A 26,501-nucleotide genomic window follows, 5' to 3' on the forward strand; every position below is an offset into this window, starting at 1 on the left:
GAACTTCACTAAGAGAAGCATTGCTTCCAGGAGTAAGGATGTCACAGTCCTGTTGTATTTTGCCTTGCAGGCCATAGCTGGAATACTTGGTTTACTCCTTGGGTTCTCATTTTAGAAAGGACATTGATAAGATGGGGAACAAAAAGGGGTGGGCAGCCAGGACAGTGAAGGGCCTCAAGAACATGCCGCATAAAGATCAGTGGAAGGAAATGGGGATGGTTAGCCTGGAGAAGAGAAGACAGGGTGAGACATAATAGTAATCTTCAAATATTTGAAAAGCTGTCATGATGGGAAAGGGGAATTTTATTTTTTCTGCTTGGGTCCAGAGGGAAGAACTAGGAACAGTGGGTGGAAGTTGCAGAGAGGCTGATTTAAGTTTGTTGTAAGGGAAAAAACTTCCCAGTAGTTGGTGGAAGGAAGTAAACAAGCATTTATTAAGTGCTTACCATGTGCCTGACACTGTGCTAAGTGCTTTAAAATATTATCTCATTTGATCCTCACAACAACCCCAGGACTATTATTATCCTCATTTTACAGCTGAGGAAACTGAGGCAAACAGGTTAAGTGATTTGTTCAGAGTCACACACAGTTAGTACATGTCTGAGACTGGATTTGAAGACAGGCCTTCCTGACTCCATGCCCAGTGCTCTATCTGTTCTATCCTCTGCACTGCCTAGCTCTCCAAAGGTAGAATGGGAGACTTACATAGGAGATAGTAAACTCCCCTTGCCTGGAAGTACTCAAGGGAAGTCTCTGTGACTCCTTGTCCTGTAGGTTGTAGAGGGGATTCTTGTCCAAGTACAGGTGAGACTACATGACATCTGAGGTCCCTTCCCACTCCAAGATGTAGAAAGGTGGGCATCTGCAACAGTGGAAGGAAGAGCTGTCTTGATGAAACCCCAGATCATCAGAGGAGTGAAGTCTATAGTAGTCACATAATTTCTACAGCAATAATTTAGATGTGAGAACATGTAAATCACAGGAGCATCTCCACATGTAAATTAAGTGGTTCTTTCCATTTTTCTTCCTTCACATGTGTGTGCCTACTCTACCTCAGAGGGCACCATCTTCCCCTATCACATGCTCCTAACATACAACCAGTAATGAGGAGCTCATGAGTACATTGCACTGTCATCGCCCAATTGGAAGATACGTTTGCAGCAGTAGGATCATTCCAATAAATAAGTGAAAGTCATCAGAAGGAACCTGTCATATGCACACCCTCACTAAAATTTTCACTTTTCTTCCAATTACGTGTATCTCATACAGCAACTCCTGCTAACCAAGAGCTATCCAAGATGAACTTCCAGAAGGAAAATGTGAGTTATTTTCAAAGTTTTAATCTCACAATTAAAAAGATGCTCATGTAAATCCACGAGACTATGACATACATACATGCATACATACGTACATACACATACAGAATGGAATAGTGATAGATTCCATCCTGAAAATACTGATCTCATTTATTTTTTAAAAAATTAAAAGATGCCTTTTGTTTTGATAACACAGACACTGGCCAAGATATTTCTATTATCACTATACTGAATCTTCCTTTGTGACAAAGAAAAACAGTTAAGCAAAACCATCTGAAGCTATGTCTGACAGTGTATACAGTATTCTGCACTGGTAGTTTCCCACTTCTCCCCTGAGAGGAGGCAGATGTGTTTCATCATCTCTTCTCTGAAACCAAGATTGATCAGAGTTTGGCTGCCTTTTAGTTTTGGTTTCTTTCTTCTCCCCACTTAATTAGTATTGTTTTCAATACATTGTTGTAGTATTGTTTGTTATGGTATTGTTTTAGTACTGTTCACATTTATTTTGTTTGTGGTTGTTATATATATTGTTCACTGACATGAACTCTGCATCAGCTCATACAAAGCTTACCCATGTAACTCTGAATTCTTCCTATTTGTTATTTCTTACAGTACAGTAGTATTCAATTATATTCATACACTACAATTTGTTCAGTCATTCTCCAGATGACAGGCACTATTTTTGTTTCCTGTTTTTTTTTTTTGCTACCATACAGACACAAAATGCTGCTATGAATATTTCTGATCTCTGTTTTGAGATAGTGCCAGTTGTCTATTGTATGTATGACCCAAAACAATCATTTTATAGTGCAGCAGGCCCACTCCTTTTGCTGTTGGACAATTTAGGTATTTAAAGGAAGGAAACAAGTATTTATTATTAAGCACTTACTATGTGCCAGGGACTGTACTAAGTGCTAGGGATACAAATACATCCAAAAAGAGAGACCATCCCTGTCCTCAGAAAGCTTATGTTTTAAGAGGGAAAACAAGAAGACTGCATTTTAATGGGGGAAGACAATACACAAAAGGGAATTGTAAAGGGCTGGGGGGTGGAAAAGGTACTCAACATTGGGCCTGTCTCCTTCATAAAATGGAGGCTCCAGGAGGTACTAACCAATGGAAGAAGGGCCTTGTGGAGAGATATCCCATGGTGAGCAGGAATATTTTAAGCAGATTCCAAGAAAACTTGATTGTGATACCCCTCCCAGATTGTTTTTGCTACGTGTGTACCAGAGCCAAAGAGGACATGTTCCTGGTTATGTTCAGAGATCGAGAGGCCACATTATGCTACCAGAACAGGTCATTCCTTTCAGAGGCAAGGGAAATCTGGCTATGTGTGTGTATGCTTATCCACCTGCGGCTTTGTTGGTGTAGGGAAATTTTAATGAGGATATGCCCTCTACCAAGGTAGATCAGTACCTGCTCTGTGACTCGTGGTCTTCAAGAGTTGCCCAGGACTACCCTTATTTATTTATTTATCTATCTATTTATTTATTTATTCACTTATTCATTCATTCATTTATTTATTTAACTGAGAGGTTAAATAACTTCCCAGGGTCACCCAGCCAATATATATATATGTGTATGTATGTATGTATGTATGTATGTATGTGTATATGTGTATGTATGTATATGTATATATATAGGCAGGACTTGAACCCCAGGCCTCCTGACCCTCTTCTACATCAGAATACCTCTTTATATATGCTGTTGGAACCAATGATAATATTCTTCATTTCTTCTCTAGAAAGATAAAGGGAAAAGCCAACTGTATATTAAGCCAAGTCGTTATGTGGATCCTTTCACCATGGTGTCTTTGGGCTGGCCAGATTACAACAAGAGTCTGAACTTTGTGTGGTCATGTGGTAGGTATAGAGCCATCGCTAAAATTTTGGCACCTAGGACAAGTGGCATAAACTAGACCACGTAATGGAATTTTAAATACAAATTCAGTGGGGGTGCAAGGGACTATCTTGAGACACCACCATATGAGGAAGCAACAAAAACCAGGAACACACCAAGGTCACTGGGAAGTTGCTGCTATAGAAGAGAGGTAACAAAATGGAGTTGATCGAGAGAGGAACTCTCCTGGTGTGTAACCACTCAGGGGAGAAAGCATGCCATCTGGTAGATTTTTATTTTTACTAATTATTCTTGCTCACTAGGAGCTAAGCTCAATTGTTTCAATGCTGTTGAAGGATTTTAAGTACTATTGGCACTCTCTACATATTAGTATCCTGAGGAACAGCCCCAACTACTCCCACAAAATCAGTTACGGCTGGAGGGAGGTTCATTCAAGAGTATAGCTTGATTCTTACTGGCCACCCTCAGAGCCTCAAGCCTTCTGCCATCTGGACCAGATCCCACCTATGCATAGAAGAACCATCTTCCCCAGTCCTCATTTTGGGCACTTCCTTCTCAAAAGCTATAGTGTCACTGATTGCCTCTTTATTCACATAACAATTCCTGGAGTTCCCTCTGACTAGTTGTTGCTGTTCAGTCTTGATGGACTCTTAGTGATTCTGTGGACCACACTGTCCATGGTGTTTTCTAGATAAAGATACTGGAATGGCTTGCCATTTCCCTCTCTAGTGGATTAAAACAAACGGAGGTTAAGTGACTTGCCAAGGGTCACACAGGTAGTAAGTGTTTAAGGCCAGATTTGAACTCAGGTCTTCCTGACTTCAGGCCCAGCACTCTATCCATTGAGCCACCCAACTGTCTCCTCTGACTAGACTCCATTTTTATTTTCTAAGATCTCTCGCAATTCTCTTAATTCTAGCCTGTAACCTGTTTCATTTGATTCAATTAAACAAATATTTACTAAATGTCTATAAGTTGGTTATAGAAGGACAAAAATCAGAAATAACCTGGCCCTCAAGGTATTTTGTTGTTGTTCAGTCATTTTCAGTCGTGTCTAACTCTTCATGACCTTATTTGAGGTTTTTTTAGAAGAGATACTGGAGTGGTTTACCATTTCTTTTTCCAGCTTATTTTACAGATTAGGAAACTGAGGCAAACAGGGTTAAGTGACTTGCACAGGACAACACAGCTATTAATTGTCTGAGGCCAGATTTGAACTCAGGAAAATGAATCTATCTTGCTCCAGGCCCAACACTCTATCCACTGTGCTACCTACCTACCCCTCAAGGTATTTACATTCTAATTAACTCAGGGCTCCAAATGATGCCCACTTCTCTTTATATCTGAACCTCAACTCTGGCCTTTTCCTAGTTTGGATTGCCTTCCTACTTAGATTCACAGAAAGTTTGGAGCTTAGAGAATTCTTGGAACATAGAATACCAGGCGGAGCTGGTTGTTCAGTTGTTTTTCAGTCATATCTGACTCTTCCTGAACCCACTTGAGGTTTTCTTAGCAAAGATACTGGAGTAATTTACCATTTCCTTCTCCAGCTCATTTTACAGAGGAGGAAACTGAGGCAAATAGGGTGAAGTGACTCGCTCAGGGTCACACAGCTAGTAATTGTCTGAGGCTAGATTTGAATTCAGGAAGAACTCAGATCTAAGAAAAACTCTAAAACATTTAATGTTATAGGAAAGACCTTTAGAACATAGATCTTTGGGGCAGCTAGGTGGTGCAGTGGATAGAGCTCCAGAGTCAGGAGGACATGAGTTCAAATCCGACCTCAGACACTTGACATTTACTAGCTGTGTGACCCTGGGCAAGTCACTTAACTCTGATTGCCTCACCAAAAAGCCAAACAAACAAAATACATAGATCTTCTAGTCCAACCCCCTCTCTTTACAGAGGAGGAAATTAGTACCCAGTAGGTAGATGTGATTTCTCTAAGATAACTCAACAAATTAGTGACACGGTGGCTTTCAAGCCCCAGTTTCCTGATTCCCAGGCCAGGGCTCTTTCCATCACCCTTGGCTGCCTTTCCTTGTGCCCAGATTGTACCACTGGAGTGAACTGACTTTTTGAAACTTTGATTACCTTTAGTGTTTGGGAAATACGCACTTCCAGGTAGAAGAATTTTCTGGCTAGTTAAAAGGCAGCTAGAGGTCCAGAAAACTTCATTTTAACTCCTACTGAAAATTTTTCCAATGTTTACTTCCTATTTAAGGAATTAAAGAAGAGGGAACATAATTGGGTCTTTCTGTGTGACTTAGGATCTTCGAGAATTGAACATGGGCTAACTCTGGACACACTGTGGAAGGGCTTTGGGGACTAAATTGTACACATTCTGCCTCCTCCTCCCCTAATAAAAATTGAAGACAAGTCAGTGACAAACCAGAGAATGTCCAGCTTTCTCCTTCTCAGAGAGCTTCTTGTTTGTTGTCTTGGCAGGGGGGTGCTGGCCTCAGTGGAGGGTATGTGTCCACAGGCAGCTGCTCTTCACAGACCAGAGGGAGATGCTGATAGAGCCTTCCTGCCTGCCTCCTCCCAACTCTGCTATTACCCTCCGCATTCTGGTACATGGTATGCAAGGAGAACAGTGGCAAGATGAACAGTGCCTATATGTGACAGCAGAGCAGAAGTTGTACCCTCACATCAGGTCTAATATTTGTGAATCGGTTCCTTGAGGGCAAGGGATGCATATCTTTTGTCTCCTTCCCGCTGATGTATGTACAGGGCCCTGGCCATAGGAGCTCAGTACATATTTGTAAATGGATGAATAAATTAATCATTTCATATAACCATGGCGTAATAATCATTTTCTGGGAATAAGCTGCTTTGGAAGGTCATAGGGGGAAGGGAGCAAGCATTTATTAAGCACTATGTTCCAGGCACTGTGCTAAGTGCTTTACAAATATTATCTCATTTGAATTACCGGGAGGTTCTGTGCTTTGTCACCATCTAAGCTTCAGAGAAAGGGGAGGTAGAGGGAGTTTATACCCCCTCTAAGGACTGGTAGGGAAGGTGGGGAGAGAATCAATCAGCAGGCATTTGAGCACCTACTATGGGCGAGGTACTATGCCAGACAATTGGAATACAAAGACAAATTAAAACAGTTCCTGCTCTGAAAGAGCATACATTCTATCTGGAGAAAACAAAATAAATACCAGTTACTTATGGGGGGGCCAGGGAGGATAGGCAGTAGTATTGTGGGAATCAGGAAAGGCCTCATGCAGAAAATGTGTTTGAGGTGAGTATTGAAGGAAGAAAGCTAGGGAGACAGTGGTGAAAAGGGAGTAGGTTCTCAGCCTGGGGGAACAACAGGTGTAAAGGCCTGTAGATGGGAGACAGAGTGTCATGCTAGAACCAAGCTAAAAGGTTGGAAGGCAATAGCAAAAGATGATGAATTTACTATGAGGGGCCTGAAGGTCTTTATACAGTCTTTCCTGACTATTCAGTCAAAAAAGTTCATGCAGTTTTGGGGATGTGAAAGCTGTCTTCAAATCTTTGAAGGGCTATCACATAGAACAAAGATAAATTACTAAGTAATAATAATAGCTCACATTTATATAGTGCTTTAAGATATGCAAAGCACTTTACATATGTTATCTCATTTGATCCTCATAACAAACAATCTTGGGAAGTAGGTGCTATTATCTCCATTTTACAGATGAGGAAACTGAGGTAAACAGAGCTTAAGTGACTTGCCTAGGCTCCCACTACTAGTTTCTGAGGCAGGATGTGAACTTGGATATCCCTGACTCCAAGGCCATGGTTCTATTGACTTTACCATTCAGATGCTTATGAAAGTTCTTCAGTTTGACCAACAACAGGACAGAAATAAGAATAGTGGGTGGAAATTGAAGAGATGTCAGGAAAAACAAAACAAAACAAAACTTTCTTTCTAATAATTAAGCTGTTCCAAAGTAGAATGGATTGCTTTGACAGGTGGTGGGCTCCTTTCTCTTCAGGCAGAGGCTGGATGGCCACTTCTCAGGGTATCTTACAGCAGGGACTCGTTAGTGAATGTCTTAGTAAATGGTGACAGTGATCCCTTCTAACTCTCCTATTTTGTGTTTTTGTGATTTCTCACTTCTTCCAGTTGTGAAAAGAATTGCAAGCCAGTGAATGTGAGTGAAGAAGTCATGTTGAAGGCCACTTGTGATGACCAAAAGTCTGTGACATACAGCTGGTATTTAGATACTTCCTTCCAGGAAAAGGTGAGCCAGTCTTTTAAGTGCATTAAAGTGCATTAAAAAACAGTAATCATGTGCTATGGCCACCCCTTGCATGAAGCTTTAGGGGTAACTTTTCTTCTGGAGTTTAAGTTTCTGAGATGATGCAAAGCTACTGGAGCCTAATTCTGGGACCTAGAGCACTAGAGGACCCCAGAGATGTGATCTCTAAGAAAAATGATTTTAAGGGAAAGAACCACGGGTGAGGTTTATGCCATTTTACCCACTCCCCACCCAAATTCCAAGACCAGGCTGTTTTAAATGTGATTGATGAAACTGCTGAGGCCCCAGGCTATAGAAGAAAGGCCTTAATTCTGTTCTTAGTATACAAGTGTCCCAAGGACTCCTCAGTATGGGAGGACATTGCAGGTGCTTCAGGTCATTCTGGGAGGGATGGGAAAGACACTGGGTGGTTTTCTGGGTGGATGGGAGAAAGCCATCTGTGATCTCCAAGCAGCTGGCCAGGGTCCTGAAGGCCAGGGCCAGGAATTAGGGTTCAGTGATGCAGCCTGGGCTTATCTCTTGGCAGGAGCTGAATCAGAGGGGCCTTGTGGGGACCAGGAACCCTGTACCCAGTACAATTCATGATCTTGGTGCACCAAACAGGGCTCAGGGTCTATAAATGTTTCAGGTGGATCTCCTTCCTGCTGTCTGTGGTCTCAGTGGATTTAGGCCAAGTTCCTTAAAGCTGCTACAGGAGAATACCTCCATCTTGCTAATGAATAGCTCCTTCCTGTCTGATCTCGGGGTCTCAGCCACTGGTGCACTTCGAATTAAAGTCACAGGTACGTAAGTATAGTTTTAACTGGTCCCGTGATTCATTGGCTTAGGGAAATCTCAGTGAGGAAATGACCTCTATCCATGTGGCTTAGCATCTGCTCTGCAATTTATTGTTTCAGAGAATTGCCTGAAGCCCTGAAAAGTTGATGACTTACCCTGAGTCATATAGGTAGTACTTGCTGGCAAGAGGCAAGACTGAACATAAGTTGTCTTGACTCTAAGACAGTTCTTTATCCAGTTTGTCACAATGCCTCTCATAGGAGATGAATATAAATATAAAATATATTTATATATACATATAGTTATCTATCTATCTGTCTATCTGTCTATCTATCTATCTGTTTATCTATCTATCTAGTTATTCCCAAGAAAGCTCATAAGTCAGCCCTTCCTTAGATTGGCAGTAGATATTGGAACAGATATTCTAGGTGCAAGAGTGGAGAATTTCATAGGTTCATTAAATTCTATATTTACTACAGCATATATGTACTTCCCTTCAAACAAACCCAATATATGAAAATCTGGGTTTTCTACTATGCAATGAGAACAACTCATATAGCCCATTAAGATTTTAATAGTGCTTTCCTCATAAGAATCTTATAAGATTGGTAATATGAGGAAACCAAGTCTCAGAGCAGTTAAGAGTCAGGTAACAGCTATGGAGTTAAACTAAATAATAAGAACATTAGATTTTGAAGTCAGAGAATCTTTGTTCACATTTTGATTCTGCTTCTTACTACCTGTGTGACCTTGGCCAAATCACATAACCTCAGAATCTCAGTTTCTTCATCTGTAAAATGGAGGGGTTGGATTGGATGGACTCTAAAGTCCTTTCTAGCTCTAGGTCTGTGATCTATGATCCTAGCTCTCTTCACCCATCATCTATGAAATAAGGGGATTTAACTAGATTAGTTCTAATGTGCTTTCCCCTTCTAAATCCCATTATCCTGAAACATTTGCCTAAGATCTTATAGCTAGTAAGTATCACAGGTGGCAGGCCGACATAGGTCTGCTGATTCCAAGTTGGTTACCATTTTACTACACCACATGTCCTCTTAATATAGGGGTGATGATTTGCTTTATAAAGGATTACTTTTATTTATTAAATACTTCCCCCCAAAAGCACATCTTTTACGTACAACAAGAAACATTGATGTAAAACCCTGCTTCACCCCATTAGCAAAGAGTCTCCTTTAGGAATTCCCATCCTCTCACCTGGGGCTTAGAGGTTTCTATCCTTATCCTTTCCTTAACCATGGCCTGTTATACACAGCCACCAATGACCCCTCAGAGCCATATTCCTGGTCCAGTTCCACATCTAGACTCCAACATTTATTCCTCCTCTAGTTTCAATCATTTCTGTATCCACATCATAACAGGTACATTTCCCTTAAACAAACCCAATTTATAAAAATCTGGGTCTGCAAAATGATGATGATAACAACAACAACAATAACAGCTTGCATTTCTAATGCGCTTTAAGGTTTACAGAACCTTAGATAGAGTTAAGTCAGGAGAATAAAGCTCCCTTAAGCTAAAGTTGGTGCTTGGGTGAAGTGCATGATAGAAATGAGACCCAGGAAGATGGTTTAAAAATAATTATAATTCATTTTCACATTCATTTCTACTAATTTTTGAGTTCCCAGTTTGCTCCCTTCCTCCAGCCTTTCCCCTATCCAGTGAGAAGGCAAGGAATAATGACATCAATTATACATATAAAGTCATGCAAAATATGTTTCCATATTATGAAAAAGACAAGAAAATTTAAGTGAAAAAAGTATGCTTTAGTCTGCACTCAGAATTAATCAGTTCTCTCTCTAGATGTAGATAGTTTTTTCTTTGTGAGTCTTTTGGAATTGACATGGATCATTGTATTACTTAGATTTCATAGTTGATCGTCACACTATTGCTGTTATTATGTCAATGATCTTTTGGTTCTGCTCACTTCATTCTGCATCAGTTCATATAAGTTTTCCCAGGTTTTTCTGTACTCATACCCATCATCATTTTTTTTTATAGCACAGTAGTGTTCCATCACAATTATATACCACAACTTTCTCAGTCATTTCCCAATTGATGGGCATTTCCTCACTTTTCAGTTCTTTGTCACCACAAAGAGAGCTGATATAAATATTTTTGAACAAATAAACCCATTTCCCTTTTCTTTGATCTCTTTGAGATACATACCTAGTAGTGGTATTGCTGGATCAAAGGGTATGCATAGTTTGATAGCCCTTTGAGCCTAATTCCAAATTGCTCTCCAGAATGGGTTGGACCAGTTCACAGTTCCACCAACAGTGCATAAGTGTACCTACTTTTCCACATCCCCTTCATCATTTGTCATTTACCTTATCTGCCATATTAGCCAATATGATAGGTGTGAGGTGATACCTCAGAGTTTTAATTTGCATTTCTCTGGTTATTAGTTATTTAGACCATTTTTTCGCATGACTATTGATAGCTTTGATTTCTTTTTTCTGAAAACTGCTTGTTCGTATCCTTTGACCATTCATCACTTGGGGAATGGCTCTTATTTTTATAAATTTGGCTCAGTTCTCTATATATTTGAAAAGTGAGGCCTTTATCAGGAAAAACTATAAAAAAAAATTCCCACAGTTTTCTGCTTTCTTTCTCATTTTGGCTGCATTGGTTTTGTTTGTGCATACCCTTTTTAATTTCATGTAATCAAAATTTTCCATTTTACTTCCTGTGATCCTTTCTCTTATTTGGTCACAAACTCTTTCCTTATCTCTAGATCTGACTGGTAATTTTTTCCATGATCTCAGGGAGATTGTTTTAAAGAGTCTCCTCTCTTGATTTTCAGCAATGACCAAGTGGGCCTATGGAGAACAGACCTACATTGTCAGCACCTTTTATCCTCCTAAGGTTCCAGCTTGTTCTATCATTCCAGAGCGGGGGAACATTCTGACAAGCTTTAGGATCTCCTGCAACACATCTGCAGAGCCTGGCTTGCTCATCTATTGTTTCTGCCTGAAACCAGGTAGGATCTAAGGACCTCCCTTTTCTGATGGCTGTCCAATGGAAACTGTCCAGAACTCCTTCTGTGTTTTCAGGAACTAGTGTGCAATTTAGGAACAGATAGAACTGTCCATGGGGAATAAAGTTTTCAATGTCAAGAGTCTCCCGTGGTAGTCTAGGCTCCTATCTTTCAGCTTACGTTGGAAAGAAGACTAGCAGGGTATTCTTCCACCAGTGAGGGGGAATGTGGCCGAGTAGAATGATCATGGGATTTAGAGTCAGAAAAGCTGGCTTGAAATCTCAGTTTTCTACTTTCTCTTCTACTTGTGTGATATTGGGCAATGCCTCTTGGATTCTTTGTTTATATGAAATGAAAGGGATAAACTAGATGAAGTTTTTTAGGCAGCTAGGTGGGCTTAGAATCAGGAAGACTCATCTTCATAAGTTCAAATCTGGCCTCAGACATGTACTAGCTGTGTGACTCTGGGCAAGTCACATAACCCTGTTTATCTCAGTTTCCTCATCTGTAAAATGAGCTGAAGGAGGAAATGGCAAACCACTCTAGTAACCTTGCCAAGAAAACCCCAAAATGAGGTCATGAAGAGTTGGACACAACTGAACGACAACAATAGTTCTAAATGCTATGAAGTTAGAAGGCCTCTTTCTTGTCTCCTTTTCTACTGAGCTTTCCCTTCCCAGAAGATAGGCTCCCTCACCACCACTAGCATAAAGAAAATGGAGCGGCAGAAGAGAGATAGGGAAGGATCTTAGCTTCCCAAGCCCACATCTACTCACCTATACAATGTCCACCCATGGGACTGTGCATGAACAAGAACAAATATGAGATTGGGACTTAGGTCAAAGGTGGTTTCTGTTTTACCTTGACTATTCATTTCATGGTAACTTTGGCTGGGATTGATGGATTTTGATGAAATCTGGGACCAGTGAAAGTGTAACCACTAGTTATTGGTCTGATACTAACTGACAATTTAATCCTTGTATCAGAGGCTCTCTCTCTCTCTCTCTCTCTCTTACTCTATTTTTTTTTTGGAGGGGCTAGGCAATGGAATTAAGTGACTTGCCCAGGGTCACACAGCTAGTAAGTGTTCTGCACCACCAAGCTGCCCCCAGAGGCTCTCTCTTAATACAAAGGATCTAGTTATAATTTGGGGAAGGAAGGAAAGAAATAAGCATTTATCAAGCACCTTCAATGTGTCAGGCACTGTGCTAAGCACTTTATAAATATGATGTCACTTGATCCTCACAACAACCCTGGGAAATAGGTACTATTGTAATCTCCATTTTACAGCTGAGGAACCTAAGGTAAACAGAACTTAAGTGACTTGTCTAGGATCACAGAGCAAATAAATGTCTGAGGTTGGATTTGAACCCAGGTCTTTAGTACCCTATTCATTGTGTCACTTATTCTCTAGTTCATTAACATTGGTCAAGTAGTATCTATGACCACTACTATCTGGCACTCCCCCAAGGATAGCCACTAATTCCTATTATAAGCACTAAAGTTCACAAAGCTAAAATTAATAAAGTTTTATTTACAAATAATGGATGTGCTTAGCATGGTGCCTCATGCACTTAATGCTTATTGACGATTGACTAGACTCGAAAGCTCTTATATGTAAGTACGTGTAGAGTCAAGAGACCTCCCCAAAATAGATGAGGCCAAGGTTTGTTCCTCAATGCTTGTGCTCCCTTCCAGGACCGTTTTGTCTGTGTTATATCATTCTTTCCTCAGCAACTCTCATTAGGCGCTAGCAGTTCCTACTCTGTCCTCTGCCTTCTAGAACCACCATCTTCTTCAGCTCTGCTTCTAATAGCATAGCCTCGTTGCTGACTTCCTCAGCCTCTCCTCTTCCTCTTCTTCTGTTTTCTAGCAAATGGTGCTAATCATCTTCTCCAGGGGACCAACTTTGTAGGTGGCCTATATAACCGATATTGAGCTATCACTCTGGAGCCCCTTCCTCACCCAAATAGCTCAAAAACTGCCTTCAGAGGTCAGTTGCCTCTGCACCTTTAAAATCTTTAGATTTCTGGATACCACAGCACCTGCTCTTCCACATCAAATGGGCCCCTCTGGGTACTATGGGAATGGTCCCTTCTTTCACTCTTCAAATAAGTATGTATCTTTCAACAGTAATGCTGACCTGATACTTAGCACAAAGGCAGTGTGTCTCCTGTTAATGCCAGTACCACTCTCACCTCAAGATTTGGAGTTTGGAGGAACATCCTCATTCTCTTCCCAAATTGAACTCAGAGGACTTTAGTTCAAACCCTAGCTTCACTCCTCACCACTTCTCTGGACCTCCATTTCCTCAACTGAAAACTAGATGTCTGACTCAAATGTATCCAAAACAGAACTCAATTTTCCTCCTAAACCCACTGTTTCTGTTGAGGGCATCACCATCCTTTCACTCTCTAAAGTTTTCAACCTTGACATTATTCTTTCTCTCTCCTTCCCATCTCACCCTTCTCTCCTCCTCTCTCTTGCTCCCCATATTTTCCCTCTATCTTCCTCTCCCTCACCGCAGTGTTGCCAGATCTTGCCATTTCTGCCATGACAATATCTCTGGCATCTGTCCTTTTCTTCCCACTTACACAGCCACCACCTTAGTTTTAACTCTCATCACGTCTAACCTGGACTATTGCAAGAGACTGTGCTATCAGAAGCAGAACCAGCCTTCTCAAAACAGCACTCCATCTCCTGTCTTCATGCCTTTTCATTCACCTCTGTCTCATAGAGAATCCATTACTTTCTCCAAGACTCAGCTCAGGCCCTGTCTCCTACATCCCTCCCGTTGCTAGTGTCATTCCTTTCTAAACTACCATATATTCATATTGTATTTATTCTGTATATGCTTAGATTTATACTATATTCTTGTATTTATTTTGGCTATACTTAGATATGTACATATCACCCTCCCCAATAGAATGTAAGCTCTTGGAGGGCAAGGACTGTTTCATTTTGGTCTTTATATCCTAAGTACCTAATACAGTGCCTGGTACATGGTAAATACTTAACAAATTCTTGTTAATGGACAGAAGAGGGACAGCATGGCACAGTAAATAGAGAGCTGGCCTTGGAGTCAGAAAGGCCCGAATTCAAGTCTGTCCTTAGAAATATCTTGGCTGTATGATCCTCAGACTATAAATTTCCAAGCAAGTAGTGATCTGCATTACTGTTTCGGGATAAGGAGTGCCTACTACCAAAGGTCCAAATGTTAAAATGATATATTATTTATTTATTTATTTTATTAATAAACTTATTTATTTTTAGTTTTCAACATTTACTTCCACAAGATTTTGAGTTCCAAATTTTCACCCCATCTTGCCCCTCCTCCACCCCAAGATGGCATGCATTCTGAATACCCCTTCCCCTAGTCTGCCTTCCCTTCTATCTCTCTCCCCCTTCTCTTATTCCCTTCCCCTTCTATTTTCCTGTAGGGCAAGATAGATTTCTGTATCCCATTTCCTATATTTCTTATTTCCAAGTTGCATGTGAAAACATTTTTTTAAACATGTGTTTTTAAAACTTTGGGTTCCAAATTTTCTCCCTTCCTCCCTCCCCATCCACCCTCATTGAAAAGGCAAGCAACTCAATATAGGTTATACATGTGCAGTTATGCAAAACACTTCCATAGTAGACATGCTGTGAAAAACTAACTCTATTTCCTTTAATCCTATCCCGCCCTCCATTTATTCTATTCTTTCTTTTGACCCTGTCCCTCCTCAGAATTATTTGCTTCTGATTATCCCCTCCCCCAATCTGCCCTCCTCTCTATCATCCCCCTATTCTCTTGTCCCCTTCCCCCCCCCCATTTTCCTGTAGGGTAAGACAGATTTCCATACCCAATTGAGTGTGTATGTTATTACCTCCTTAAGTCAAATCCTCTGAGAATAAGATTCACTCATTGCCTCTCACCTTCCCCCGTTTCCCCTCTACTGTAAGAGCCTTTTCTTTTCTGTCTTTTTGTGAGATAATTTACCCCATTCTTCATCTCCCTTTCTCCTTCTCCTAGTATAATCCTCTCTCATCCCTTAATTTTATTCTCTAGATATGACCCCTTCATCTTCAACTCACCCTGTGCCCTCTTTCTATCTATCTATCTATCTATCTATCTACATACATATAATTTTTCCCCTCCAACAACCCTAATACTGACAAAGGTCTCATGAGTTACAAATATCATCTTTCCATGCAGGAATGTAAACAGTTCAACCTTAATAAGTGTCTTATGATTTCTCTTTCCTGTTTACCTCTTCATGTTCCACTTGAGTCTTGTATTTGAAAGTCAAATTTTCTATTCAGCTCTGGTCTTTTCATCAAGAATGCTTCAAAGTCCTCTATTTCACTGAATGTCCCCTGAGGGATTATACTCAGTTTTGCTGGGTAGGTGATTCTTGGTTGTAATCCTATCTCCTTTGCCCTCCGGAATATTATATTCCATGCCCTGTGGTCCCTTAATGTAGAAGCTGCTAAATCTTGTGTTATCCTGATTGTGTTTCCACAATACTTGAATTGTTTCTTTCTGGCTGCTTGTAATATTTTCTCCATGACCTGGGAACTCTGGAATTTGGGTACAATATTCCTAGGAGTTTTCCTTTGGGGATCTCTTTCAGGAGGAGATTGGTGGATTCTTTCCATTTCTAATTTGCCCTCTGGTTCTAAAATATCAGGGCAGTTTTCCTTGATCATTTCTTGAAAGATAATGCCTAGGCTCTTTTTTTGATCATGGCTTTCAGATAGTCCAATAATTTTTAAATTCTCGCTCCTGGATCTATTTTCCAGGTCAGTTGTTTTTCCAATGAGATATTTCACATTGTTTTCTAATTTTTCCATTCTTTAGGATTTGTTTAACAGTGTCTTGATTTCTCATAAAGTCACTAGATTCCAATTGCTCTATTCTAATTTTTAAGGAAGTATTTTCTTCAGTAATCTTTTGGACTTCCTTTTGCATTTGGCCAATTTTGCTTTTTAGGGCATTCTTCTCCTCATTGACTTTTTGGACCTCTTTTGCCATTTGGGTTAGGCTATTTTTTAAGGTGTTATTTTCTTCAGTATTTTTTTGGGTCTGCTTTAGCAAACTGTTGACTTGTTTTTCATGATTTTCTTGCATCACTCTCATTTCTCTTCCCAGTTTTTCCTCTACTTCTCTTACTTGCTTCTCAAAATCCCTTTTGAGCTCTTCCAAGGCCTGGGATTGATTCATATTTTTCTTGGAGGCTTTGGATGAAGGGGCTTTGACTTTGTTGTCTTCTTCTGGTTGTATGTTTTGATCTTCTTTGTCACCAAAGTAAGATAATATAGTCTGACTCTTTTTGCGAGGTTTGCTCATGATCCCAGCCAATTACTTGAGTTTTAAACTCTTTGTTAAAGTAAGAGTCTGCTTCCAATGTGGAGAATGTACTGTCCCTAGCTTCAGGGGTTTGTACAACTGTTTTCAGAGATACTTCTAGGGACCTGAAAATTTTCAGTTCTTCTAAGGTGCTATAATAAGGGGCAAGGTGTTTCCTCTCCACCTCCACAATAAGCTCCATCACACCAGCACTCCTCCTCACCCCAGGACTGCCCCTCAGAACTGCGACCCAGATCCAAGCACGAGCAAAGCAAGAGATTCCTGCCTTAGCACTGGCAAAGAGATCCCTGCAATCCCCCTCTGATCAGCCACTTGATTCCCTCCCTGTCTGTGGTCCAGAAGCTCAAGAGGCAGCTACTGCCCTGGGCCCATGCTCAGGACTTGCAGCTGAGACCTAGCTCCTCTCTCACCGCAATCACAGACGTTTCCCACTGACCTTCCAAGTTGTCTTTGGCATTAGTGGGTTGAGAGGTCTGGAAACTGCCACAGCTGCCCATGAATCAGCCCTCTGAGGCCTGCTCCAGGTTTGCTGCAGCCTGTGTGCCCACGCCAAACTGTGCTCCTCTCCCGCCTGGCGCGATATACCTTTCTAATCAACCATCCAGGTTGTCTTGGGCTGGAAATTTGTTTCACTCTGTCTTTTTGTGGGTTCTGCTGCTTTAGAATTTGTTTAGAGCCATTTTTTTTTTACAGTTATTTGGAGGGCTTTGGGGGAGAGCTCAAGTAAGTCACTGCTTTCACCTAAAATGATATATTTTTTAAAAAGGACAATAGTACAAAATGGGCAGGCATGGATAGGTTGTGATCTGATGGAACACCCGTGTCAATGAGATTACTCTCCCCACCTTTACCTCTTAGGACTAAGGGCCCTCTTTAAATCTTAACTCAAATACCAGCATCCACAAGAAGCCTTCCCTGTTTCTTTGGTTACAGTGAAATAGAGGCTTGTTATAAAATGACAATACTCATGTCATAGGATCTAGACCAAGAAGGAACATTTATAGTCCAGCACCCTCATTTTTACAGATGGAGAAACTGAAACCCAGAGAGGTTAAGTGACTTGTCCAAGGTCATACAGGTAGCAAGTGAAAGGCAGGATTTGAACCTGGGTCTTCAGACTCCAAAATCAATGGTCTTTCTACTATACCATACAATCTCTTAAAAAAAAGAGAAAGAGCCTTACTCTCTTGGCTATTAGAATACCTAAGATCTCTTCAAATTCTAATTCTATGATCCTATGATCCCATTTTGCCCCAAGGGAAACTAGGCTGGGTTATTCAAATGATCTCTTCTTCCCCACCCAGGATTCTTCTGGGGAAAAATCTGCACAGTGGGGTTTGGGTGAGTGGGTAGGAGTGATAGAGACAATGGAATTGGTTGCTCCTGGCATAGTTTGCACTAAAGAAAAGGAAACTTTATAGTCATTGTATCATAGATTTTGAGCTGAAAAAAACATGTTTTTAGGGCTAGAAGAGGCCATGGAGTCCAACTTGCTCAATCTACAGATTAAGAACTGAAGCCTAAAGAGTTTAAATGATCTGTCCAAGGTTACACAGAGAGTAAATGGGAGACCTAGACTGTCCAACAGGCAGTCAGAATCTAAAGCCAATATTCTTTCCATTGTTCCACACTGTCACAAGAAGTTATGGCTTAAATTCAATCATGGTTGAAGTGACCATCCTTAAAGTTCCTCTCATGGTCGCTGCCTCTTGGCAAAAATCCTTTAAAGTCAAAAGCCATGGAAACTTGGGGAACTCTATGTAATGTCTGCAGAAACACTACTGGTTTTCCAGGTTTCTATGATGACATCGCTAAAGGACAGACAGTCTAGCTGCAAGATGACAGCTGTACATCTATATAAAATGGATCCTGAGAAAATTTTCCAATGGATACCACTTAGTTTTTTTTAAAAAATATTTTATTTTCCATCATGGGGCCTTTGGAGATGTCTTAGATCCTTGTATTACTGAGAAGGGTTAAGTCTATCAATATTAGTCATCGTACAATGTGGCTGTTACTGTGTACAACATTCTCCTGGTTTTGCTCACTTCACTCAGCATCAGACCATACAAGTCTTTCCAGGTTTTTCTGAAGTCTGTCTGCTCATCATTTCTTATATCCACATCCAAAGAAAGAACTATGCCGTTTGAATGCAGATCGAAGCATACTATTTGCTGTTTTTTGTCTTCTATTGTGTTTTGTTTCCTCTTTCTGGTGGTTCCTCCTATTGGTTCTAATTCTTACTTACAACATCACTAATGTGAAACTGTGTTTAATAGGAATGTATATGTATAGCCTATATCAGATTGCATGCCGTCTTGGAGGGGAGGAGGGGAGGGAAGGGTAGAAAAATTTAAAACTCAAAAGCTTATGGAAGTGATTATTGATCAATCAAAATAAATTAATAAACTAATTTTTTTTAAATTTTCTTCCCAATTACATGTACAAACAATTTTTAACATTCATTTTGTTTTTTTAAGTTTTGAGTTCCAAATTCTATCCTTCTCTCCCTCCCGTCCTCCCCTCTCTGTGATGGTAAGCAATCTGATATAGGTTATACATGTGCAATCATGTAAAATATTTCTACGTTAGTCATTTTGGCACTACTTAGTCTTAATAGATTTTGGTAAAATTTGCTCTGCGGTAGGAGATACTGAAAATTATGACTACATTCGGGAAAAGTTACCAATTACAAAACCACCCATACTTAAATTTAGTTTAGTTTCTTGCATTATTATTGAATTTGGTGTTTATGTGGTCTTTATTATGGGTATTTATGCTTCTGTGATCAATAATGTTTCTTTTGTAGGGCTTATTATCTTTCCAGAACTCTGAGAAAGTTCTTTCTCCTTGACTCTTCATTTTCCTATTTTTAGATTCATGCCTTTATTGTGGTCATGAGCCAAAACTCCCGTCAGTTTATCTACCACTTGGAGAGGAAGAAAATAACTTTGTTCTGAAGATTCTCATTTCTGTTGCTAATAAGGCTGGAGACACAGTCCATACCCATGTAGCAGTCAAGGTAGGTAATATCCTCTCTTATTCCTTCCCTTTTTTCCTTTCAAAGCTGGAAGGGACTTCATAGGTTAACATCCAATGTCATCATTTTACTTATGAGGAAACTGAGGTCCAGAAAGATCAAGTAATTTGCTCTAAGTTATAGTGCTAATAAATAACAGAACTGGGATAGGAATAGGCAGTGTAATATAGTGGATAGGGCTTTGGAAGTGGCATCATTAACCTCTCATTCTTGGTTTCCTTATCTTTAAATGAGGTTAATAATTATACCTTCCTCAGAGGGTTATTACATGGATAAGTTGAGATAACACTTTTGCAAACCTCAAGGAAATACATAAATATGAGTTATTATTTTCATTTGTATGCCTGATTATTAGAGAATTGGGACATAGGATGATAGATTCTGAACTGGAAGGGACCTAAGGAGCTACTGAATCCACTAGCCTCATTTTACAGATGAGGAAAATGAAACCCCAAGATGATACATGATGAGATAAGAACGTTAACCCCAGGGAGGTTAATTTTAATGTGGTTATAAACAATTTGTATTCCTACCTTCCTTAAGTATCTGTTATATGACCATTTCTCCAGTGGGGCATATGTATCACCCTTATATGTATCAGTTTCTTATAGATTTTGAAATGTCAGTTCTTTTTATGCTATATTAACCGCATATTTGCTGCAAATATTCTTTCCAATGCCAATATTTCTTAGCATGGAATTTCTTTGGCCCTTGCATTCTTCAGTGCTTTTCCTATCTTTTTTTTCACTCACCCAATGCTAAACTTGCTATGGCCTGACATTGTTTTCTAGAAGAGAACTCACAACTTATGGCTCTGGCATCTATCCATGTAGTGCTGCAGGCCAGGCCACTTTCTCAGCCTCTCCAAATCTTGATTTCTCCCATTCAGGTAGAACAAGAGGATACAATCGAGGGAAACCAAATACTCCATGCACTGTCTGAGAAGATAAGCAGCGTACCAATAGGAAAGAACAGCAGCATGGCACTTATCCAGTTGTCTAAGTCAGTGTCCTCCATCTTGAATCTCGGGGGCCAGGATGAAGGCTCCCCTCCATCTCTGAGAGCCAGCCCTGCACAGGAGGTTCTTGATATGCTTTCTCTTTTGTATTGTGGAAAAGACCAGCCCTTGGATCAGCAAGCCTCTGGCCTGTAGGGGAGGGGTTAGGCTTTAGAGATGTCTCATCATGGCCATGAAGAAGTTGTTGATGATAAAGTCATAGGACTTAAAGCTGAAAGGGGCCTTGCAGATCATCTAGTCAACCCTCCAATTCCTCATTTGATACCAGTATAATGCCTAACATAATAGACATTTAATAGATCCTTTTTCACTTACTTATCCATTCATTCACTTAATTCCCTGTTTTACAGATAACAACACTAAAGTCCATGGAGGTGGTATAATTTGTCCAAGGTCACACAGGTAGAGAGAAGCAGAGCAAGAATTGAAACCCAGGTCTCCTGCCCCTGTGATCCTTCACATCCATGACATTTCCTCATCCTTTTAGTCCCTTCAATATAGCATCATAGACTTAGAGAGGGAAGGGACCTTAGAGGTTGCCTATTTCAAGGCCATCATTTTGTAAATGAAGAAAATGACACCTGGGGAAATTAAGTACTTGCCCAGGATTCCACCAATAGGAAGTGACAGAGGTGTAATTCCTCTGCCTCTAAATCCAGTTCTTTTTCCACTGAATGAATCATTGCTGTCTTCAAGTTAAACTTTGCAGTTATTTTCTTGATTTTTCCCCCCTTAGGATCCTCTCTTCTACATAAGGTTGTAAGATACATGCCCAAGCCCATGTCCTCAGACATTAGGGGTCCCTGAATGTCCCAGGTTCCCTCCTGACACAGCAATAATTGGGAAGCTGTGGATCCCCTTGTGGACCCTGGCAGCAGGGACTCTGCAACCATACCTACCAGGATGAGCTCAGGGCTCCACAGCAGAATGCAAAGGAAAGAGTTCCTCTCTAGGCCATGCCCGTGTTCTCTCACACTGATGAAAGGATGGAACAAACAGGGAGTACTGGCCAGATTTGAGTCATGGGAAGAGCCCTGTGTTAGGAATCGGCAGGTCCAAATTCAAGGTCCAGCTCTGACACGAAATCACTGAATGACCCCGATCAAATCTCTTCCCCTCTCTAGTTTTCAGTTTTCTCATGTATAAACTTAAGGGTCTGAACTAAAAGGTCTCTAACTTCTGTTCTTTCCCTGCCCCAGTTCTGTTATTCAATGTTCTAAAGTCCTTTTGAGCTCTGACATTCAGTGTTCTATGTTCCCAGAGGAACAGAGACCAGGCTATGTGGGTGGCAGGATTGTAGCCTATATTGGCCAACATCAGCCTATCCTAGCTGTGTCTCGGGCCAGGCCAGGACTCCAACTACACTGGTCTTTTTGTTTGTTTGTTTTGTTTTTTGTTAGGCAATGGGGTTGACTTGTCTACTAAGGCTAGTAAGTTTCAATTGTCTGAGGCCGGATTTGAACTCAGGTTCTCTTGACTCCAGGGCTGGTGCTTTATCCACTGTACCACCTAGCTGCCCGCCCCAACTATTCTGGAAGGCTGGAACGCAAAGTAAAGAGTTAGAAGGGTGATTAAAGCCCATTTGGTTCAACCGGCTCATTTTACAGGGGAGGACACTGAAGTCCACAGGGGGACAAAGACTTTTATTCACTGAGTTAGAGGCAGAGCCAAGGATAGAGCTCAGGTCTTAGCGTGGCATTCTTTATTTTATATCATATTGCCCCTAGGTATAGAAGAGATGCTGGAAACACTCTAGGCTCAATTCTCCTCCTCATATTAAAAAGCCTTGAGACTCTGAGGGTCTCCCATTTGTCCCCATGCCTTTGAAGGTTGGGTCTTGGAAAGTGAATGCCAATTTTACAACTATCTTAGATTTCTACACCCCTACCCAAAGACTGCCATGTCTAGAGAGCAAAGTATGTGTTTTTAAGTGAAGACAGTGAAAGTAATTATAATTAAGAGATTTATGACAGCCTTGGAGGTCAGTAGAGGATCTCTGGTGTGGTGAAGGGCCATCGATTCCCAAGCTTTTGCAGAAACAGGCTTAACAAGTGATTTTACATTAATTGGTATTAATTAGCATCTATGTGCAGTATACCTTAATCACTTTTTTAATCCATCCAGCAAAAATTTATTAACTATTTGTAATTTTCTTTTTCAATCCTAAGGTCAGAGAGCTTATCTTGAGGACCCTGGCTTCTATTCCGGCTGATGAAATGCAGCTGGCTCTAGGGATGGCAGAGGCATTGAGAGACGTCACCTTCCGCCATGAAGAGCTCTCCCCTTTAGCTCAGGTCAGCAGCATCCCAACTCCCACCCTGTCCTCTACTCTCTGTGCATGCAAAGCCCTTCAGCCTACTTGGGCTAGAAGCTGGAAGTAACATTTCTCAGCCTCAATTTCCTTATCTATAAAATGAGGGAGTTGAACTCATTGGTGTCTAAGATCCCTTCCGGCTCTAAAATTACTATCCTGGCATGGTCAGAATTTAATACCATAGCTTCTTAAAGTTTCTTTTGTGGTCTTGTGGATCTTATGGCTTTTTTCAATGAAGTTTATATCACCATTCTGTCTAAAAGTAAAGGCCAGTAGATTCACAGCTTTGATTTTGTGATTTTGTGAGCAGTTATGGTTCTCTAGGCTTTTTAGGGCAGCCACAGAGTTGTCACAGTGTAATGTGTCTGAAGGAACATAAAACTTGGAGAACTCAGTTTGAGTCTTACGCTTACAAATGATTCTGTGACAAGTTAACCTCACTATGCCACAGTTTACTAGTCTGTAGAGTGAAGATGATAACTTTCACTCTCTTCTACTCAGGGTTGTAAGGCATACGTCCAAACCCATGTCCTCAGGCATTAGGGGTGTCTGAATGTTCTGGATCCCCTCCTGACTCAGCAGTGCCTGAGAAGCTGTGGACTCAGACAGAAAGTATTTTGTAAACCTGTTAAGTGCTTGTTAATGTCACTTTCTTGATGCAGTTTTCTCATGGTTTTACTTTTGTAGTGAGTGAGACATTGTTTTCAAGTGTTTGCCATTTATGCTGCTGGGTATCCAAGAGTTTCATATAAGTCAGATCTTTGAGTGATACCTAGTTCACCTAGCCTAGTAGTTCTCAAAATGTGGTATAGGGACTCCTGGGGGTCCCCCAAGACCCTTTCAGGGGATCCTTGGGGTCAGAATCATTTTCATAATAATACTAAGATGTTTTCATTTCTAATATGGTAAACATTGATAGATATAACCAACATAAATGAAAGCTCTTTGAGGGGTGGATATGGATCCTCAATAATTTTTAAGAATGTAAAAGGATCCTGAGATAAAAGAGGTTGAGAAGTGCTAATCTAGACCAGTCTAGATCTCACAATCACCAGCAGTTATTACTCCCATTTTATAATTTAGGAAACTGAGGCAGATGGAGGTTAAATGACTGTGATCACACAGCTAGTAAGTGTCTGAGGCTGTATTTAAACTGTCATATGCTAGTCATAACAAGCATTTTTCATGCTCAGGGCAATCAGTATAAAATTGGATTGGGGGGAGTAGAAAGAGACCCTAGGATATAGTAAAGGCACTTAGGGGAATCTGTCCTAGGATGAGGGAATGGGGAGAGGGAGCAGTCGGAGAGGAAGCTTATGGTAGCTCCTATTTTAACTAATTATTCTTAACTAGGTACTAAGCAGGGAAGCTAGGCAGAGCAGCGGATGGAATGCCAGGCCTGTAGTCAGGAAGACTCGTTTTCCAGAGTTACAATCTGGCCTCAGACACTTACTAGCTGGGTGACCCTGGGCGAGTCATTTAACCCTCTTTGCTTCAGTTTCCTCATCTGTAAAATGAGCTGGAGAAGAAAATGGCAAATCAATACAGGATCTTTACCAAGAAAACCCTAAACGGGGTCTGAAGAGTCAGAAACAACTGAAAACGACTAAAGAAGAAAAGATACTAAACAATTGTTTCTACCTGCTGAAAGTGTGTGGTTATGGTTATCACCCTCTAAATTTAGGGGCACCTTGGCACAAAGATTCAATTTACCTCACTCTGATTATGGCTTTTCCAAAACTCTCATTTTACAGAGGAAGAAACTGAGACCCAGAGAGAAGAAATGATCCTGGGTGCTGAAATTCCCCTTTCTAGACACAATCTCCTTTTCTTCTACTTTTCCCCATTCCCTTACATGCCTCCTTCTCACAGCTGTTTTTCACCATTATTGTGACCTTCAGCCCTTTTATACCTCTCCGTTTTCCCAGGCTGTCAACTCACTGATACCTTTTTTGTCTCACCTCAGTCTTGAGGTTGTGGTCAACTATTTTAGCAAATCATCATCTTCCACCTTTGATTCCCTTGCTCCCTTGATCTGCCGTAGTTCCTGCCCTTGCTTGACTTCAGCCCTGAATAACCTCACTTGCCTGCCTCCTCTGCTCCTACCCCGTAGCTGCTGAATGGTGCTGGAAGAAATCACAAAACCACACTGACTTCTCTGCAGATTCACACTATTTAATCTCAACAAAGACCTTGTTGCTATACAGGCATCCTCTAATTTCTTACTGAAACATCCCCACATTGGATTTTCTGGGCCTTTTTTTCCTTTCCTCTCTACTAGATGATAAACTCTTTGAGAGCAAAGACTATATCTTATCTAAACTTTGTCTCTTCCTAGATTCAGCATAGGACCTAGTACATAGTAAGCACTTAATAATAATAATGATAATAATAATGATGGAGGCAACTAGATGACGCAGTGAATAGAGCACTAGGCCAGAGTCAAGAAGACCTGAGTTTAAATATGGCCTCAAATTCTTCCCAGCTGAGTGATCCTAGTTTCCTCAACTGTAAAATGAGGGTGCCTCAAGTATCAAATGAGGTAATATTTGTAAAGTGCTTAGCACAGTACCTGGCACGTGGTAGGTGCCATATAAAAGTTTATTCCCTTCCTGATTAATAAATGTTGGTTAAATTAAATCAGACTCTTTAGCCTGGTTTGGACCTCAACAAGGTCCTTGTTGAGATTAGGTAATATTGTGAGGCTGAGCTGCTGGTTACTACATAGCCTTCCCTACATCCCAGGGCCACAAACATAGATTCACAGTACCTCAGAGTCAGAAAGTACCTAAATGGTCATAGAGCTGAGAGGAACTTTAGAAATCATTTTGTCCAATCCTTCCTTTTACAGATGAGGAAACCAAGGCACAAAAAGGTGAATAGTGGTTTTCTCAAAGCCATACAGGCAGTAAGTGAAAGAACCAGATCTTCTGATCTCAAACCAAAAACTCTTTCCAAGCAGCTGACCTTAGCAATGGGATCTAGAGGGCAATATTCAGAAAGGGACACAGGATTTCTATCTGGAAGGGACTTTAGAAATAATTTCAACCACCCTCTCCATTTTATAGAGACAGAAGCTGAAGCTTAGCAAAACAAAATGACTTTTTGTCACATAGCTCATGATTATCAGATCTAAAGTTTGAACCCAGGAATTTTGACTCCAAATTCAGTATTCTTTCCATATAGCCACACTGTCACTAAAGAATATGTACTGACAGGATCACAGGGTCAGAGAATGAAAGCTGGAAGGTACTTTAGAGATCATGTAGTCCAACCCCATCATTTTATAGATGGAGAAATTGAGGCTCAGAGAGAATGACTTGCCCAGGGTCAGATAGGTAGTATGTAACATATACATGCATACACACACACACTTTGAGGGTGTATAAGGAGCCATTGAAACTACTGTGTGTGAAAAAATATGCCTGAGCTTCTTGGCTCTGCTTTACCTCCTCAGGAAGCACAACCTGCCAGGCTCACGGGGAGGACCTTAATTAGTGCCAACCACCTATGCTTGAGTGGAGGCTCCCTTCTCCTCCCACGTTTGCTCCTTGTAGGTGCCATGCTTTCACATGCTCTCGCATAGA

The 26,501-nt window shown here is 40.8% G+C and overlaps 1 protein-coding gene across 1 annotated transcript in view; it reads left to right on the forward strand.

Moving 5' to 3' along the window:
- Window positions 1-26,501, forward strand: part of PKD1L2 (polycystin 1 like 2) — a 146,053-nt gene that overhangs the window by 24,769 nt on the left and 94,783 nt on the right. The window contains 9 exon segments of the mRNA XM_027850359.1: window positions 1,270-1,319; window positions 3,064-3,181; window positions 5,628-5,835; window positions 7,279-7,396; window positions 8,043-8,196; window positions 11,016-11,192; window positions 19,419-19,564; window positions 20,472-20,663; window positions 22,769-22,894. Of these exon segments, the coding sequence (XP_027706160.1) occupies window positions 1,270-1,319; window positions 3,064-3,181; window positions 5,628-5,835; window positions 7,279-7,396; window positions 8,043-8,196; window positions 11,016-11,192; window positions 19,419-19,564; window positions 20,472-20,663; window positions 22,769-22,894 (1,289 nt within the window).

This window comes from Vombatus ursinus, unplaced genomic scaffold (assembly GCF_900497805.2).
Source record: "Vombatus ursinus unplaced genomic scaffold, bare-nosed wombat genome assembly UNPS02009062.1, whole genome shotgun sequence".
NCBI lineage: Eukaryota > Metazoa > Chordata > Mammalia > Diprotodontia > Vombatidae > Vombatus > Vombatus ursinus.